The sequence below is a fragment of the Carassius gibelio genome, chromosome B7 (assembly GCF_023724105.1).
Source record: "Carassius gibelio isolate Cgi1373 ecotype wild population from Czech Republic chromosome B7, carGib1.2-hapl.c, whole genome shotgun sequence".
Classification (NCBI taxonomy): Eukaryota; Metazoa; Chordata; class Actinopteri; order Cypriniformes; family Cyprinidae; genus Carassius; species Carassius gibelio.
Window position 1 is genome coordinate 27,132,931 of NC_068402.1, and position 20,906 is coordinate 27,153,836.

The 20,906-nt window shown below is 39.2% G+C and overlaps 1 protein-coding gene across 1 annotated transcript; it reads left to right on the forward strand.

Annotated features, from left to right (window-relative positions):
* Nucleotides 1-338: 338 nt before the first annotated feature.
* On the forward strand, nucleotides 339-20,817 carry hspa12b (heat shock protein 12B). The gene is made up of 13 exons (XM_052560946.1): nucleotides 339-691; nucleotides 2,652-2,723; nucleotides 3,684-3,778; nucleotides 5,104-5,228; nucleotides 5,332-5,518; nucleotides 5,704-5,808; nucleotides 7,914-8,030; nucleotides 13,180-13,357; nucleotides 14,817-14,903; nucleotides 17,408-17,512; nucleotides 18,516-18,774; nucleotides 18,853-18,956; nucleotides 19,046-20,817. The coding sequence occupies exons 2-13, from the start codon at nucleotides 2,678-2,680 to the stop codon at nucleotides 19,711-19,713; spliced, it is 2,076 nt and encodes a 691-aa protein (XP_052416906.1). The 5' UTR covers nucleotides 339-691; nucleotides 2,652-2,677; the 3' UTR covers nucleotides 19,714-20,817.
* Nucleotides 20,818-20,906: the final 89 nt, after the last annotated feature.

A 20,906-nucleotide genomic window follows, 5' to 3' on the forward strand; every position in this document is an offset into this window, starting at 1 on the left:
TATTGAACTATTTTAAATTGGCCGAGAACATTTTTTTAAAGAGTGAAAAGGGAGTACAGCAAGAAATGAAACAGAGAGTGAGAGAAGACAGAAAGGAAAGAAAAAGGACTGAGCTGGAAGAGAAGCTGAGGAAAAAGAAAGAGTTGGATGCAGGGGGTGGGCAGGAGGAAAAGAGGGGGAACAGGACAAGGGGGGTCGGATGACTTAATCAGTGCACGCTGCCACTCCAAATACTCCCCACCCTCTCTCTCTCTCTCTTTCTCAGTCCAACAAACACACACCGATACACAGTGATTGAATCTGTGTCAGTATGAAGTCAGATCCCCCTCCCTCCCTTTCCCCCTGCACTACAGCAACCTTCATATCCAGTCCCTGTACATGTGTGTGCGTGCGGCTCTCGCAACCATTCCTCCCTGACATTCCACAGCAGATGTGGGATTGACTGCTGGGATACAGACACAAAGAAAGTCGCAGGAATATTCTTTGGATCTATGCAGTTTTTAAAACTACTCCGGACCAAACATACAGTGCTTTTCTTTGAAGTATTTAGCTGAATCGTCTGTTGAAACATCATTTCAACAGCATCATTACACGGACTCTGCTACTTAAACATCCCATTTCTTTGGGGATTCTGGACTTTGGGGACTGAACAACCCCTGGCAGTGTACAATAGAACGTCCTAAACAAAAGGGTGAGTAGGAATTTGACATGCTGAAACAGAGTGAAAACTATAAATGGGATTCGCATCAGGTGCAGTGCTTTATCTTGACTGGCGGGAGTGGAGTGGGATTGATGGGGGCTTTCCAGAGAGGTAACTTAAGAATGTTTGAGTATGACATAAAAAGACAAATGGGAGTTTAGTTGACAGTTTACCTGACAGACTTTAAATATGACTTTGCACATCCTTTAAAATGACTATAATTATAATGTCGTAGGAAAGGGGTGAGTCATACTTGACCTCAGCTTCTGCAAATATTACTGTTGCAGTGTCTCAAGGGTGGAAATTAATAGGAAGATTTCCCTAGAAAGCTTTTTGAGGAAGCAGGTGGTGTGTTTGTGTCCAACAAACGGAGATACAAGGTGAAATCATTTTAGGTGGCAGTCGACAATATGCCACAGATGCTGATGGATGGTGGAATATAAAGAGTTTTTATAAATATTTGATCATTTCGAATGTTTACGCTTTTAATATCTCTGTATAGTTTTAGTTTATAGTTTTACTCCAGTTTTAGTACTTTTAGTTTTTTTACTAACTAAACTTTTTTTTTTTTTTTTGTATTTCGTTTTATTGTAATGAAAATGTTTTTGTTGTTTAATTTTAGTTAATGGTAATAACTATGACTTTACAGTATTTAACAGTGACTGGGATGGATTGTATATATTATGTTTCTTTGTTCAAACGACTCAGACTCAGTGCCAGAAAGCCTCTTTGATGTCATTTGTAATCTATATGAAGTGTGTCTGAAACCATATGGAGAGGCACTGATAAGTCATTATCATCTGAAATCAATCAAGTTCAATCGGCTTGTATCATTTTAAAGCTTTTACTTTTTAAGTTTGCAAATGTGTTTATATTTCTACCTTTTCTGCCAAAGCCACTAAATATTGTTTGTAGCAAAGAGTGAAGTGCTATGATGTGCTCAAAATGTGGTACCATTTTCTTTGCTGCACTAGTGCAAGAACAGTGCAGATAGCATCTGGAGAGTATATTTCAGTCAGATCCATTTACTAAACAAGCATTGTGGGAGGCCTCTTACCTCTCCCCCTCCACCTTTTCTGCTTTTCCAAAACCATTTTTCTCTTCTGAGCAACATGCAAGCATACACACACACACACACACACACACTGTCAAGGGAATTCTGCTTCCCTCTTACCCTGCATCTACAAGCACTGAAAAGGTTTGAAATGAACAGTGGAAGAAAAAGAAAACGGGAAAGAGTCCAAAGAAAAGATTATGGCAAGTGAGATGGAGAAAATAAGGGGGAATGGAACACTTTGGGGGGTAGGGGGCATGAGGTTGAATTTCAGAAAGTACCACATTTCTTCTACTTCTGTGTTCATCAGTTAAAAGAAATAACTGTAAATCCAATATGTTGTTACTTAGCACAGAATTAAAGTACTTCTATTATCTCAGACTATAGTTTAACAACATTTACTTAACACATTTCAGTGTTTATTGTGTTTCTCTCCAGTTTCAGATCATTTGGTCAGGAAAACAGAACCCAACAAGAGCTTTGGGAAACTTAAAATCTAGTGAGACGGCATGACTAATACACACCCACCAGTATCATGTCATGATGTTGTTGTTGCAGCTGGGACCGAGCTATTATGATGTTTGAAAAAGAGAAAACATACATAAAAAAAAAAAACATAATACGGATATATAGTCAAATATGTTTATACTGCATGTGTAATATGTCTGTACCGTTCTAAGTCTTTTCAATTTAGTTCAAAATGCGTACATTCTTAGATCTAAGGTGTTGATTTCTTATGGTTCTTTTAAAAATGTCTTTAAAAAATGTAAAGTTCTCTAGTTTATACTATTGGACATCATAAAAGAACATTATTTCCATTGTAATAAAAAAGTTAATTTAAGAGAAAAAACTGTTTTACATGTCAGTTTTATTTATTTATTTTTTTCTCTCTCCTAGGCTGTAGAAGCCCTGTGACCTCTACAATGGCAGATGTCCTTCAGCTTGATACCAACAGTCTACAAGTGCCAGGTAACATTTCATTAAACATTTTCATTGGGATTTGATGCTTTAATTAAGACTTGAGGAAATCATATCTGAAGAGACCATGGAAGCTAATATATTAACAAGTACTTGCACAATATATAAGCAAAATTTATATACAGAAGACATGTAGAACAATGGACAGCTGAACAGAAACCTGTGGTCTTCCACATTTATTTTCACAGGAATTTTGCCTGTAATTCCTGTCTGTTCCATCAACAATACTGGACAGGGGTGTGACCCTCTCTTATCTATGCTCTGCACTCTTGAGAATATCTGTACGTGTCGATAACATTCCTGTCAGACCCTTGAGTAAATTCCACCCATGTTTGAGTATGTGCTCATTTGCAGGCATATTCAAGCGACCTTGATGGAGGGGTCACTACATCAGTATTCACCATGCATTTCATTCTCTTCTGGAAAATATACGTAAATTTTATCTTCCAGTGACATAAGCCAAAAAGTAACTGCAAACTGGCATTCAGAACTACCGCTATTGTTAAATGTAATGCCCATATTTCAAAATCAAATTAATATTCACATGCCTTTTAGATAAGCCATTGTGCACATCACAAAAGAGGGGAAAAGAGCTGTGGCTGCTTCTACTTGTTTTATCATGATTTTAAATACTTCTGAAAAGTAAGCTAGATGTATTTCCATTTCTTTTATGAAGGTATTAGGTCAATCAGCAAATACTGCCTCTATAAAATCTAATGTGATCCACAGTGCAGTTTTTTCCCAAGGAAAACCATCCATTGGAAATTCTGTTACTGGTAAACACATGCCAGTTGGGCTTAAATGCCTAGCCACCCACTATGGAATTTTCCAGAAATTCTTGATTTCTCTTCATTTCTCAACCACAATTACAAGCTCCAAACTTACATTTTCCAACAATGCATGAGTAACATAGCAAGTTAAAGACTTCTTCTCTCATGCATTCTCTTTCAGGTGAAGATAGATCGGCCTCTACATCTCCATCTGGTTCTCCATCTCCTTCCAGAAATGAATGCAGTATCACTCCTCTTACTCCATCCCCCTCTCCAGTAAGATCTCAACAGACACAGTGCACTACCATGCAACCTCTGTAGTGCTTTATGAAAGTGAAAGTCATGACATTTGCCAAGTATGGTAACCCATACTTGGAATTGGTGCTCTGTATTTAACCCATCCAGGTGCACACACACAGCAGTAAGTAGTGAACACATACACTGTGAACACACACTCAAAGCAGTGGACAGCTACAGTATTTGCTCCAGCGCCCGGGAACAATTGGGGGTTCAGTGCCTTGCTCAAGGGCACTTCAGCCATGGGTATGGAGGGTGGAAAAGAGTGCTGTTCATTCACTCCCCCAACCTACAATTCCTTACGGCACTGAGACTCGAACCTGTGACCTTCAGGTTACGAATCTCTAACCATTAGGCCACAGCTGCAAACATTGTCTTCAGAACTGGATTAAGTTCCAAAATCAGATGCTTTAAACTGCAGTAAAGTTGAAAGAGGATGTGGTACCACAAGAAATATGCAATTATGCTTCTTTACTTAGGACTCAGTCAGTTGGTTTAAAGTAGCACTATCATTAGCTAATCCTCCAGTCAAACTGCACTGCAATCTGTGCAGCACAAAACTGTTTTGTTTGAAAGCTTGAAAGTATCACTAAAGGTGAAGTATGTCATATCTGTGCAACTAGTGACACGAAAGGAATTGTAAAAAATAATTTCAAACAGTTCTCTTAAAAACTCACACGGTCTGCCATTGGTTGGACATCACATGGTCACAATTCAAACTCATGCCAGAGGTTGAGCAAATAACACTGTCCCAGTTGCTGTCCACATGGAACATCTCTTTGTTGTCAAAGTGCTGCTTTTTCGTTGTTTTTAATGTCTTTAAAAAACCTTGCTTTTCTTTCCAATTCCAATGTCATCACCATCACCTGTGCTACTTTGTCCATTATTTTATGATGTAAACATGAAGTAGACATGTTTGACTATCTTTTGCAGCTTCTTGTGCAAGATACAGTGTTCTAAAGTGTACTAGTAGAAGTAGTAGTAGTAAAAAAACAAAAAACAAAATGAAGTTACATTTTTCTTCTAGAGCTTGCATTTAATTTATTCATTACACTGCCCTGTATTTCACATTTTTAAACACAAATCAGCTTTACATGATTGATCCAATAGTCAAATGACCTGAAAAAAATACATTTAACACTCCCCTCTGAAGTTTTTGGTCAATGTAACACTCAGGTCAGGGAACTTATCTAGAGATAAGAGACGGGAGGGACAAGGTAGGTTTCAACCCATTTGAAAAGGTGATAAGGCAATAGATTTATTTTCTTTCTGTCTGCCTTGTTTTTCTTCGTTTCCCTCTGTAGCGGACAGAGGTTAGACCGCGTGTGGCTCGTCCGTTTTCTGTGGTTGTTGCTATAGATTTTGGAACCACCTCCAGTGGCTATGCATTCAGTTTCACAGAAGATCCTGAGACCATTCACATGATGAGGTATTATGACATAAGCACAAAAACACGGTCTAACTTGAAGTTATTACAACGCCCCAATCCACTTCTTACCCTACATTTCTCCTTACGTTTTATTTTTTAACAGACGGTGGGAGGGTGGCGACCCTGGTGTAGCCAATCAGAAGAGTCCAACTTGCCTTCTGCTGACCCCTGACCTCCGGTTCCACAGTTTTGGTTTTGCAGCTCGAGACAGCTATCATGACCTTGACCCCGAGGAAGCCAGGCATTGGCTCTACTTTGACAAATTCAAAATGAAAATCCACAGCACCAGTGTAAGCAGAGCATCTGTAATATCTTGACTATGTTTTTGATGTAAATGTTTGTTCAGGTAGAGTAATTGCTCAGCTTAGGGTGATCAAGCTTTTGTCATAAGATTGTCTAAATACTTAAGGAGCATAAGGAGAGTGTATTATTTATGTCACATCTTTGTAAGAAAGATCTCTCTTACTTTCTATAGGATCTCACTATGGAGACCGAGCTGGAGACTGTTAGTGGAAGAAGAGTCCGGGCTATTGAGGTGTTTGCTCATGCCTTGAGGTTCTTCAGAGAACATGCTTTAAAGGTGAACATAAACACACAAAACAGAGGCAAAGTAGTACAAAGACAGTCATCTAAACAAGTTCTCAACAAAAGTTCATGAGGATATGTTCAAGCCCTAAAGGAGCCAACTACACTAAGGACTCATATTAGTATCTAAAGTGTACTTCCCCATTGATAAGTGGTTGCACCACAAAAGGTATGATTTTTGTCAAATTGTAGGGGTAAACTGTTGTTCCACCACCACCACGACTATACTTTTATTTCTAATTATTTTAAGTGTAAAATAAACAGCATATTATTTTTACTAAGTAATTCATGTTGAGCCATCGATCATGGACATACATAAATATATATATATATATATATATATATATATATATATATATATATATATATATATAATTTAAATAAAATTACATTTATGCATTTAGCAGACGCTTTTATCCAAAGCGACTTACAGTGCATTCAGGCTATCAATTTTTACATATTTTACATATATATATATATATATATATATATATATATGTATATATATATATATATATATATATATATATATATATATATATATACATATATATATATATATATATATATATATATATATATATATATATATATATATATATATATATATATATATATATATATATACACACACACACACATACAAACCCAATTCCAAAAATGTTGTTACACTGTACAAATCTGTACAAATCTGTACAAGACTGTACAAATCTCATAACCTTATATTTTATACACAATAGAATATAGATAACATATCAAATGTTGAAAGTGATCATTTTTAGATTTTTAGAACATTTTAGATTTCATGAGAGCTATACATTTCAAAAAGTTGGGACAGGTAGCAATAAGAGGCCGGAAAAGTTAAATGTACATATAAGGAACAGCTGGAGGACCCATTTGCAACTTATTAGGTCAATTGGCAACATGATTGGGTATGAAAAGAGCCTCTCGGAGTGGCAGTGCCTCTCAGAAGTCAAGTTGGGCAGAGGATCACCAATTCCCCGAATGCTGCGGCAAAAAATAGAGGAGCAATATTAGAAAAAAGTTTCTCAGAGAAATATTGAAAAGAGTTAAAAGTTATCATCATCTACAGTGCATAATATCATCTAAAGATTCAGAGAATCTGGAACAATCTCCTCCCACCAACATGTGATTGGGGTAAAAGATGCCCATCAGTTATCAGCAAATAGTAAAATGCGTATCCTAGTATTTTGATTTTGAATCTGCTTTTTTCAGGCCAGAGCCCTGCAGGAATTGAGTTTGATACCCCTGGTGTAAATATAATATATTTGCACTTTGCGTAAATAGCATATCGCAAAAAAAATACTGATATTTTCACTTTGTGTAAATAGAAACCATTGATATTTGCACTTAGTGTAAATCGCATCTGTCGCTGTTTACACTACGTGTAAATAGACTCTATCGCTATTTACATTTAGTGCAAATAGCCACTGCTATGTTAAATACAGACTTTGGCTCAACAAGCTGGTATGGACTCCAGCATATATCAACAACATATACAGAATTTCCAATATGTATAAAATGTATTTTATTAGAAATATATATAATATATTTATAATTGTACTGTACTTACTCAATAACTATTTGAACATTTGTGAAACTTTTTTAAAGTGCTGTTAATGTCTTGGATAAACTTTTATTTATTTAGGCATTTGTTGCCTTTTTTAGTTGTGCAACTCAAATCTCCCCCCAGGGCCAGACTGAACATGAACCAACAGTATAATGTAGAACAGTAGTGCGCTGTGGCTTTGGTCCAAATCTTTCAGGATGCACTTTTCCTTCACTCATACAAGAACACATCCAGTCTCTGTGAAGAGTGGGGGTTGGGGGTCATTCTTGGCTGGACCCAAACCTTCTTCCTCCTTCTTCCTGGAGCCCCTGAAGGATGGGGGGAACATTAACATGGAGATTTTGCCCAAACCTCTGGCCATGCATGGGGGTCATGAGTGCGACACTGTATTTTTTCAAGTGGAACGGAAATAAGGATATCAATAACTAATAGACGTATGAAAATGTTATCTGTGGAATGTAGCTTAGATAAGAGTAGGAAAAGTAGTAATGTTTGTGTGTGTTTTTCAGGAGGTGAAGGACCAGTCTTCCTCTGTGCTGGAAGGTAATGAAGTACGATGGGTCATCACTGTTCCAGCGGTGTGGCGGCAACCAGCCAAGCAGTTCATGCGAGAAGCTGCATATTTGGTAATGTAGGATAACTGATCTGAGAAAATTGAAAAATTACACATTCAAATTTCTTTCTCTTTCTTGCTCTTTCTGTTTTTCTTCTCTTTCTCTCTTTCTTTTCTCATGCACACATACAGTACACAAATGCATACTCCCATACTGAACATGGCGTCCTGCAGCCCCCCAGTGAAGTTCAGGAAATGTGTGTATATTAAAAAGAATGCAAAAGTCACTGTACACATACAGTAAATGGGAATACTAAATTACTTTTGTATGAGCGTGAGAGGTATAGTGTGCCATGAAGGAACAATAACCTGATATCCAGTTTATATAAGTGTGTTTGCCCTTGTGAAATATACTGTTTTGCAGAGCCGTACATTTCCCTATGAGAAAAACATTAAGAAATCCATCACAGAGATTATTTTTGGCACAATATAAACATCTCGGGCCATACAACAATCAACAGTGCAGGAATTGCCATAAAAGAACAAATACTCTTGATTCGATCATTACCAGCTGCTCAAACACTAAGACCACTGAAATCTCCCTGAATTTATACCCAATCCATCCAACAGCTCTACATATCAAACAGGCTCATGTTAGAATAGGATTTGTTCTAGTAGCCTAAGATCTTTATTTCTATATACTGTACCTTATTGGAGGTAAGGCAGGTTAATTTCCTCTTTGCAGTGTCAAAGAGGTCAAACAACGCAAAAGACCAGCATACAAACACAGGAAACCACGCCTGTCCTAGCCAAGCAAGAGAGGGGGAATGAGGCAGCCCACCATCTCCCATCATAACTCCAACACCAATTGGGGCAGTTAACTGATACTTTCACAATGTGTGGATACTTTTTGTTCTGTTACTTTGGTTACCTTGCTACCAGTTTTTCTCATTGCTTACAGGTTTTCTGATAAAAATGTAAGCAGTACTTGCTCATATAAATTGCCAGTTGATGCTAGAGTGTCGTTTGTGGGTTCCAGGGTACTGTTATGCAGTTTCAAGGTGTTCTGAATGCTTTTAGCAAATTGTTACTTAGTTGCTAAAATGTTGTGGGTGGCTGCTAAGGCATTGCTATGGCATTTAATAAATGTCCCAAGTCCAAAGAACCCAATAGTGCTTGCATCATCTAGTATGAACTTATATCAGTTGATGTATTGGTGATGAGGATTTTTCAGTAACGCTTTGCGCAGGTTACATCATCACACCAGTAGGTGGCAATTTCAGTGTCTTTATGAGTGACTCAGTAAAACATTCAGCTACCTGATTTGTTCAAAAACTGATTCATTCAGAAAATAATAATGTGTGTCTGTCGTTGAACCACTCACTGAACCAATTTGTTCAAAACACTGATTCATTCGGAAAAGAAACACGTGACTCGTGGCATTACCCCTTCTAAGGCCGTCTTGACCTTCGACTCGACCTCCCATACGAGTGCTGAGACTACTAATCTCTCAGTCAAAATACACTCGGGAGTAACGGGACGGGCGGAGGGATCAAAAAGACGTGACAAAGAATCGGGTTTAACATTCTTGGAACCCGGGCGGTACGATAGGGTAAATTCAAAAAAAGTGCCCACCGAGCTGCCTGGAATTGAGTCTTTTGGCAGTTCTAATGTACTCTAAATTCTTATGATCGGTCCAAACAATAAAGGGAACCCCTGAACCCTCTAACCAGTGGCGCCACTCCTCCAACGCTAATTTGACCACCAACAAATCTCTATTGCCAATGTCATAATTACGTTTGGCAGGAGATAATCGATGAGAGAAAAACGCGCAAGGGTGGACCTTATCGTCTGAAGCAGCACGTTGGGACAACACTGCTCCTACCCCCACCTCTGATGCGTCGACCTCCACCACGAACTGCCGTGTGGGATCAGGGGCGACAAGGATGGGAGCCGAAACAAAGCGGTTCTTCATGTTAGAGAATGCAGCCTCAGCTGCATCAGACCACCTGAATGGAGTTCTGGGGGAGGTCAAGGCTGTCAGAGGTGAGGCTAGTTGGCTGTAATTATGAATAAAACGCCGATAGAAGTTGGCGAACCCCAGAAACCGCTGTAGGGCCTTACGGGAATCTGGAGATGGCCAATCTATCACAGCCTTTACCTTGTCAGGGTCCATTCGTATTCCCTCAGACGACACGATAAACCCTAGGAAGGGGACCGACTGTGCATGGAATACGCACTTCTCCGCCTTGACAAAAAGCCCATTCTCTAATAGCCTCTGGAGCACTCGTCTGACGTGTTGAACATGTTCCTGGAGAGGTGAAGAAAAAATCAGTATGTCATCCAGGTAAACATATATAAACTGATCTACCATATCTCTCAACACATCATTCACGAGTGCTTGAAAGACCCCGGGCGAGTTGGAGAGCCCGAACGGCATAACCAAATACTCAAAGTGCCCTCTAGGGGTATTAAAGGCAGTTTTCCATTCATCCCCCTTCCTGATGCGGACCAAATGATAAGCATTACGTAAATCCAGTTTTGTGAATACAGATGCTCCCTGCAACCTCTCGAAAGCTGAAGACATGAGTGGTAATGGATAAGTATTCTTAATAGTAATGTTGTTCAGCTCTAGGTAATCAATACAAGGTCGCAGAGAACCATCCTTCTTACCCACAAAAAAGAACCCCACCCCCGCTGGAGATGAGGAAAGACGGATGAACCCAGAGGCTAAGGAATCAGAAATATATTTCTCCATGGCCCTCTCAGGAATAGAAAGAGAGTATAACTTGCTTTTAGGCGGAGATTTACCTGACACTAAGTCTATGGCACAGTCGTAGGGACGATGCGGAGGAAGAGAAGCAGCCCGGGACTTACTGAACACTTCCTTCAGGTCCAGATACTCAACGGGCAAGTTTGGCAAAGCCATGGTCTCCTTCTGAAAAACAGAAACAGGAACAACAGGACAGGCAGAAACCAGACAAGACTCATGACAACTTTCATTCCACAATGTGATAGTGTTAGAACCCCATTCCACTCGTGGATTATGTTTGAACAACCAGGGGTGACCTAAAACAATGGGAGCAACAGGGGAGTCCATGAGAAAAAAGGATATGGTTTCTTGATGGTTGCCAGATGTGATGAGTGTGATGGGTTCAGTATGGTGGGTGACATGAGGCAGTTCCTGGCCGTTGAGTGCGGTGACATGGATGGGGAGAGACACAGGAAGGACAGGAATGTTCAGGTGATGTGCCAGTGAAGAATCAATGAAATTACCTTCGGCTCCGGAGTCCAGAAGAGCTTGGCATTCATGATGGTGATTCTTCTACCACAGTTTCACCGGAAGGAGGGTCGATGATGTGGGTGAGGACTTCTCGGCGGAGATCCCACCCGATAGTAGCCTCAGGTTTACTATCCGGCTGACTCTTTTACCGGGCAAGAGTAGTTGTTATGATCAGAGCCTCCACAGTATAAACATAGTCCTTGGGACCTCAGCCGTTCCCTCTCCCTCCGGGACAGCCGAGCTCGACCCACCTGCATGGGCTCGTGATCGTCGGCAGAACCGACCGTGTTCTCTCGACTCAAGCGCCCCCTACTGGGAGAGAATGGAGGTCTGGAAGGACTGTGTTGGCGGCCTAGGCGATTAAACCTGGCCTCCACCCGCAACGCCAGGTCGATGAGTTCGTTGAGAGTAGGGGGCAGCTCGAGGAGGTAGATCTCCTGCTGAACACGGTCGGATAACCCATGCAGGAATCTATCCCACTGCGCCGCCTCGTTCCACTGGCACGCGGCCGCCAGGGTACGGAACTTGATGAAAGTGCGGGGCTGCAGAGCAAAATGCATTGAGCACTTGTTAAGGAATGTTCTGCAAAAAGTTGGCTCACCAGCGTAGTTCTCCGGCGCCGGAAGTCGCGGCTCTGGCCGGAAGTGGTCCTGGGGAATCCCCGGGGGAACGGTCGGTGCAGGCGGCGCGATGGGCGCAGTGGGAGACGTGAGCTGATGGATCTGCTGGATCTGCTGGGTGAGCTCGGACACCTGTGCCACCAGCGCTTGGATGGCGCGTCCGGTGTTCGAGATGCTCTCATGCTGCTGATCCATTCTCTTGACGCTGTGGTGCATGAAATCGGTGAGGGTGTTGGTGCTCGCTGCTTCCATGTTTGGGTGAGATCGTTCTGTGAAGGCTGGTGAAAGGACAGTCTGGAAACAATAGCGAGTTAACGTATTTAATGAGATGATGAGATAAAGTTACAAAGACACACAAAGACGATGATACAGGAACACTCCAGAGGGATGATTAAGGCGGTGAGAGTCCAGACGGTAATGGAGTGCAGGTGAGGAGTCCGGGTGTTGACGGCGTGAGGCAGCAGGAGAGAGTGGCACAGGAACTGCGGGGAACAGAGCCGAAGGTAAGTGTCCATGGCTGAGTGATCGTGCGGAGAGTGGATGAGGTTCTGGGGAAACACAGACATCCAACGCAAACTACACAGAAGCCAGACGGGGGTAAACACAACGACATGAAACAACGATCTCACAAACACAAGACGTGAGACAAGCCATTATATAGGAGATGGGTAATGAGTGGCAGCTGTTGCTGATACAATTAACGGAGACGCCCACAACTAATCAGTGCAGACCCAGAACATACAGAATCCACCACAAAGTGTAAACAACCTGAGATCATGGTTTACCAACCGTGACACAAAACCAATTACTGTCTATATGAGTGAGTGAGTGAATAATTTACTCAACCAATTCATTGAAAATACGGATTCATTCAGGAACCAATAAAGTGACTGTATCATTTAATCATTCAGGTAGCTGATTTGTGATCCTCTCTGTGAAATCCAGGCTAAAGTGTCAAATCTAATTATGATATAACAAATATCAGAGTTTGATTTCAACCATTAATTACACTATGATTTCAATCTTAGACATTGTCTCAGTCAATATTATAGATATCAATGTTACATTTTCACAGAATGCTCTTTACCTTATGAAGGATGGTTTTACAGTAAACAGTAAATTAAAAATAAATGAATAAATAAAATAAAAACTTTAAAAAAAGAAAAGACTTTAGCTGGGTTTCACAGCCAGGGTCGCATTTATTCAAAACACTAATTCATTGAGGAACTAAACTCACCCTTGGAAACACTTGATAATAAGTGACGCAATGTTACCTCAAACACTATTAATTAAGGCTCATGTTTTTTATCTTATTATAGGCAGGTTTGGTGACTCCAGATTCTCCTGAGCAGCTCCTCATAGCTCTCGAACCAGAGGCTGCATCCATCTATTGCAGGAAGCTCCGTCTACACCAGGTCATTGACCTCAGTCAAAAACCAATAACTAATGGTTTAGATTTGGATGGGTCCCGATCATTTGATTCCAGTTTTAGGCAAGGTAAGTATTTTCTTATTCTCAACCAATTAGCATTATACAGTATCATAGCTTTTAGATTGATCCGGTGAAGCAGTCCAAATCTCTTGCTTTGAGTGTATAACATTTATCTGTAAACAATAAATGGGAACAATGCCTAAAGCATAAGGAATACGGGATTGTTTTTCATCCTTTGAAAACAGATTACTTTTTTTGTTTCCTGTGGGTATGTGCGGGTTTATGCCAGATTAGAGTAAGACTCAGAACCAAGCGGGTCTTAGTGAACATGAAAGCATGTGGTTTAGGTTAAGACAGAAAGAGAGAGATGACCTTTTCTTGAAAGTGTGAGTGTCCCCCAATGTCACAGAACTGAAAAAGCCTCTTTGAAGGGGTGACACTGTGTTTCTTATTGAGGCTTTACAAAAGAAGAAATGGTACTCGTTTACATACACTCTTTACTGTACAAAAAAAGAAAAACAAATTCTGTAGACATTATTCATTCTTGTTTTACACTCAGACAAAATATACTTACACTCATACACACACATTTCACATCATAATTGGAACAAGGTGCTGCAGACCATGATCTCACCCTCGTCTTGACTGCTTACATTAGTTGTCCTGGATTGATTTCTTTTGTTCTTTCATTCTTTCTTGCATTTTTGCTTGCTTACTTATTCAGAAGTATGCGAAAATATGTACGTTCCAAAAATGAAAATGTTTTACAATTGGACAATGTTCACTGCCAAAGGAAATCAAGGGACACAAACACACTTAAGCTGCTTCTTTTCTTTTCTGTACACTTTAGCATTTTCTATGGAGAGAAAAAATAGTTTTTTTTTTTGTTTGTTTTTTTTTTGCAGTGGGTGCATTATTATTAAATCTGCTGTATCAAATCACATGGGTTTTAGAGTAATTATAGTTAAAATTGGTTTGTTTCTCTCTTTGTCTTGTTTCACATGCTGTTTCATATTGTAATGGGTTCCAGATTGTCCCAAAAGTGTGGTTAGGTTTTCTCTTTGTGTGTTTGGTGCAGGAATGTAAGTGTTCACAGACTGTACCTGAAAGGAAATATTAGAAGTAACGCAGTCCATAAAAAGAGTTCTTCAGGAAACATAGCAACCAGTATAGCCTCAAAAGTGAAGCAGAGATCATTCTTAGTTTAGCAGGTCATTATTCACTAAAAGCACCCCCTATAAAACTACAGCCATGAAACACAGCCGGTTTTATTAGGTATAAGAGCAATACTTAAAAGTAAATTGTGCTCACATCTCAAAGATCATGTTTTATAAACAAAGGCTTTAAGTTCATTAAATCAGGGTCTTTTTAGCAGGCAGTTTTATTATTGATCCAGGTAACTGCAGTATCTCCCTCTCTCTTTCGCTCAAGTTCGAGTTTATTGCCTCTAATATGATAAGGTTTTGATTAATGCTGCCCATGTGTGAGTGATTCACAGATTAAAGGAAATCAATCTGTCTTTCAGCACGCGAGCAGCTTCGCAGAGCCAGGCATAGCAGGACTTTTCTGGTGGAGAGTGGTACTGGAGAATTATGGTCTGAGATGCAGACAGGTGAGCAGCACCTCCACTCTCTACACGCAGAGTACGCAGTTTGCATAGGACACCAACTCCGAGGGGGACACCATCACAGCTGCAAAAAAAAAAAAAACCCCATTCCCCCATCCGCCCTCGCCCCTCATGTTTGCGTTGAATGCTCATAATTGATGGATGGACATCCGGTGCAGAGAAATTTGCTCTAAAGTTACATGTGTGATATTGCTTTACACTTTGTATTTTCTAACGTCAATAGCATTTGAGGAGAATGACTTACAGTCATAAAAACAACTGTAAACTTTCATATAGGTGTCAACTATAATGGACACCTTTTACAGTTTTTATATTTCTTAAAATTAACTGTAAATGATATGTAAATTCTGCTACTTTTTTCGAATGTTTTGGAATGTTAAAGCTCAGTAACATTTGAGGATGAATGTACACCTTATAATTTTTTTAAATATATATTTATTAAAATAAATTGTAAATTATTTGTTAAAGGTAAAAATTAAGCCTGAGCATCACTTCCAGGCACATTCCTGTCAAACATTTTTGGCTGTTGATGTTAATAATGTGTTTTAATGTCGGAAAATAGTCTATTCTCTCACCAAACATCATCGTTCTTGTAGCCATGCTAACTGCAAAGTAGCCATGGTTTTGTTTCTTCAAATTAGAATTTACAAAGAAGTATTAAGATAATTTACTTTGGTTATAAAAACAGACCTAAGCCCATCAATAGCTTTTAAAATGACTTAAAATGCATTATAAACAATGAGGCAATAATTATTGGTTAATAATACTGTTAAAATAAATAATGCAGGCTAAGAAAAAATAAACAATTTATGTACATAACATATTATTACAAATGCATATGGGAGCCATAGGGTAATTGCTGCTGTTACATTTACAGGAGGATCTAATTCTTGTTTAGGCTATTGGCCAAACTTTTAATTCAAATATTCATTTAATCTTTAATTTTTGGATGGATGACACAGCACCTATAATTTCTTCCATGAAAAAATATGTGTACATCATAACCCTTGCAAAAATAAACCATGGTTTTATCATAGTAAAACTGCTTATTATTATTATTTTTTGCCAGATTTCTGAATGCTTGAGACTACAAAATAAATTAGACAACTGTATTAATAAAGTCGTGGCCATAGGTAACTGTCGAGAGCTACAATTGTAACTTGTAAATAATAAAATTCCTATTTTGACCCTTATAGTAGGTGTTTTTTTTTCTTCATATTATTTAAGGAAGGGCGGTACAGCAATAAAATCCTTAGGGAACACATTTGGCCAACAGAGGCCCTGCAGGTGAGAGATGGAGACAGACATCAAGCTATCATCATCATCACTTCTGTTATATATATATATATATATATATATATATATATATATATATATATATATATATATATATATATATATATATATATCAAGATCTGTTTCAAACAAACTATGTCTGAGGACAAAATTACTATCCATAGAAATTAGCTGAATACATATATATATATATATATATATATATATATATATATATATATATATATATATATATATATATATATATATATATATATATATATATATATATATATATATAGAAATTAGCTGAATACATACATACATATATATATATATACAGAGTGTTGATACTGTGACAAATTAAACATGAGGATGCTTTAATAAAGACAATTATTTTTTATCTGTGATTCTTGGAAAGTAACCACAAATAGACCGGCAAAAAGATTTCAAACAGGGAAGCAAAACTGAAAAGTCAAATCCCAAAGTAATAATTTCCAGCATTGTATTGTAATTAGCTACTTTATATGAGAAGTTAGATGAAATCTTCCATTCTTAAAATATGATTCCCCCCCATCACACTTTCTTGTTCCTTATGTGTATATAATATTGTTTATATGACTCTAATTGCTTTGCATATAAAGAGACGCTCATTATGGAGCAATCACTGGTATGTTATTACTGGCTGCACAGTCTGAGTGGATGGCTGCAGTGTGTGTGCGTGCAGTGCTCTCTGCATGACTGGCACAATGACAAGGTGCAGGGTCAAAATAATCTTCTTTAGCTCCAGATGTTTCCTGGAGAGAGAGAAGGATCGAGTTTATTACAATCTAACTCACACAATACTCAAAAACAGATCTCTTTTGCGTTCTCATAATGTCTTGCAGTTCTTAGTGGTGCACACATGTTTATCGACACACACAGAGGAGGCGATTTGCCATGAAACTGAGTTTCCACTGTAAACAAACAAGAAACACACTTTCCTCTCTTTTTAGTCCTGTGTAGTTGAGTAAAGTCAGTTGGCATGAGCCAAGCTAAGCCACTCTTATCTCAGACTGTATCATAAATGTCTGAAGGCTGTTTGGTAAAAGATCTTCCTGACTGCAGCAGGTCAGAGAGAGAGAAGAACAAGATTGTTGTTTAAACAAGTCTGGTAACAGTTACTAAGCAGGAAACCAATGACTGAATAAGTTTAACTGTGTGTATTCTCAAAGGTGACCGGTACATTGTGGCAGACTGTGGTGGTGGGACAGTGGATCTGACGGTGCATCAGATTGAGCAGCCACAGGGCACTCTGAAGGAGCTTTACAAAGCCTCAGGTTAGTTGAGAACCAAATCTGTTTCGCACTACCACCAATAAGACTTCCACCTCACAGATCTTCAGGACTAGAGTGAAATAATGCATGGCTAAAGTGAAGAGTCATGAATAACCAAGTTAAACTCATTACATGATTTTGCCAAGTAGGACATGTTCCTGGATCAACTGCCATCAAGCTGTCGCTCCTCCTTCAAGCAAACACTTAGGTGATGTAATGTAACATAGACTGCCATGTAGTGTTTGCTATGATGTGTTTGTGTGGGCTTAGCAAAAAGACACACCAAGGGCACATATAAGCATCCATCTGAAACCTAAGATCTCAGGTTTCAGGGCACCCCAGTCTTGTGGACTTCACACACACACACACACACACACACACCCAATGACATCTCAAGTACACATCATTGGGACAACAAACATCAACCTATTGTATTCTACAGGTTTAGGACAGGGTTGTCCAAACCTGCTCCAAGAAGGTCACCTTCCAGCAGAGTTTGGCTCCAGCCCTAATTAAACACACTTGGACCAGCCAATCAAAGTCTTCAGGATCACTAGAAATTTCCAAGATGGATTGTTGTAGCTAATCTCTACATAAAATTGACCCTCCAGGATCAGGATTGGATACCTCTTGTTTAGGGATAATGTTAGGCTGTGTGCCTCTGATTGGGGGTTCAACCAATGTTCTTATTATTCTATCATTTCCCCTTGATTGTAGAGATAGTTAATGGTTAGAGTTGGTGTCAGGGTTAAGATTGGTTATTTCAAGAACTGTTGATCCAGGAGCACATCCAAATCAAAATGATTACCATTAAATCAAATCTGGTAAATCTTCAGTGATGATGAGAGCCATACCCTGTTATTTCATCCTGACTGATCGGGTTGGCTGATCGTCAATCACTTATTCCAAAGGATTTGGTTAAGGCCTTGAAACAAACTGAGATGAGCATGCAAATCTAGTGGCATGTAGTTCTATCCAAAATGGTATATACATGTTTCTCTTTCAGGGGGTCCTTATGGAGCAGTTGGCGTTGATCTTGCCTTCGAGTCTATGTTGTGCAAGATCTTTGGGGCTGACTTCATTGAGAGTTTTAAAGCCAAACGTCCAGCAGCTTGGGTGGACCTTACAATTGCATTTGAAGCTCGCAAGCGCACAGCAGCTCCTGGCCGGGCCAATTCATTAAACATCTCCCTACCCTTTTCCTTCATTGACTTCTACAAGCAACACCGGGGGCAGAGTGTGGAGACTGCCCTGCGCAAGAGCAAGTACGTCTGACTGATTGAGAGCTTTATTATATCTTTGAAAATGTGTGTGTCTATAACAATGTGTGATGTTTCTGTCAGTATGAATTTTATAAAGTGGTCATCTCAAGGGATGCTGAGGCTATCAGCGGAAGCCATGAATGAGCTTTTCCAGCCGACTATCAACAACGTTATAAAACATATTGGTAAGACACACTGTCTTTCAAACAAACACAAAACCGCAGATTGATGGTCAATTCTCTAAAAGTCTTATTGTTTTCTCTCACTCTAACAGAGAACTTAATGCAAAGGGAGGAAGTAAAGGGTGTGCGTTTTCTCTTCTTGGTTGGAGGATTTGCAGAGTCGCCCATGCTTCAACGCGCTGCACAAAATACACTAGGGCGAAACTGCCGTATCATAATTCCACATGACGTAGGTCTAACCATCCTCAAGGGTGCAGTCCTGTTTGGTCTAGACCCCACTGTTGTCCGTGTACGGCGATGCCCATTAACTTACGGTGTTGGGGTTTTAAACCGCTTCGTGGAAGGCAGACACCCTCGTGATAAGCTTCTCATTAAAGATGGCCGAGAATGGTGCACTGACATCCTGGACCGCTTTGTAAGTATTGATCAATCGGTGGCCTTGGGAGAGGTGGTGAGGCGGAGCTACACTCCAGCAAGAATGGGACAAAGGAAGATCATCATCAACATCTACTGCAGTGACACTGATGACATAACCTACATTACCGACCCCGGGGTGAGGAAGTGTGGTGCCATCACACTAGACCTGCTTGAGTCAGGGGCAGTGGCAGCTAGCGCTGGTGATAACGATAAAGGATCAGAATTTGAACGCAGGGAGATTCGCACGACGATGCAGTTTGGAGACACTGAGATCAAAGTCACAGCTGTTGATGTTACAACCGGCAAACTGGTGCGGGCATCAATTGACTTCCTGTCCAACTGATCCTATTGTGCCGTTTCTGGAGAGAACTGGAATGCGAATGTGAAGGACATTTAACAACAGCTAATCTCATCAGTTAATGGCTTAAGTAATAGTTTTGAGGATGAAGATCTGAATTATAAACTGGAACATTACTGGGATTCCCTGTAATTGTGTGAAGCACTAGCTATGAGGACTGTCTCTGAATTAAGCGTACTGCAAGCTTTGGATAAGAAATATTCTAAATTATAAGCAATGAAAGTTTCAGTTACACGAGCCACTGACAATACAAACAAACAAACAAAACAAAAAAACACATGGACGGGAACCACATTTACTAGAATTATCAAAGAAGCATACATTTTTATTTTATTCCTATTAGTTTATTAGCAGAGGAGCTAGTATTAGTTCAGTTACTCCTTGTGGTGAGCATCACACATGCAGTAAGTAGACATTATATTCCTTCTAAATTAGCAGACACTTAGTATTTTATTTATCAGATAAAGCCACTTGACTTTTTTGTCTTTTTTTATATACATTCTCTAGAACTATACACTAATCATTTAAAAACTTGTATCAGGACACTCTTTTAAGTTTAATTAATAGTTGCGCCACCTGGAGGTAAGAAATTAAGTTAAAAATATCTGATTTCCTACAGAGGTACAAAAGAGGTAGCTACATTATCCAATGCAATTTGCAAACATTTTCCCTACCTGATTGTAATTGTAGTTTATTTGTTCTGTGCCGGATTTTTTTAGGGCACCATTAGATTAGCTAAAGCTTATGAAACACTACCTCTCAAGATGTTAAATTATTCCAGGTCTAAACTAAAATTATGACATTTAAACTTTTAGTCTTTCATCTGCCTTATATGAGCAATGTTGATGGCTTTTCACCCATCCAGAAGGAAAGAAAATATTTTTAACAAAAACCTGCTTCAAAGATTTTGGTAATATTACTATTTAGTATGCTAGACATCAGTCTGACATATGGGGATTCAGCTAGGGTTTAAATCACATCATATTGTTAGCATATAGTCCTATAATTTTGACTTTAGTTTAATAAATACCATGAAGCTGTTTGTATACTCAAAACAATACCTGAAAATAAAATGTATTTTCCTTTTAATGTTATGTTTACGATATTAATTCTTACGTCTGAAGTCTCTTACCACTCATGACTAAAAGGTTAAATCACAAATAAAGAAAGAAATCACA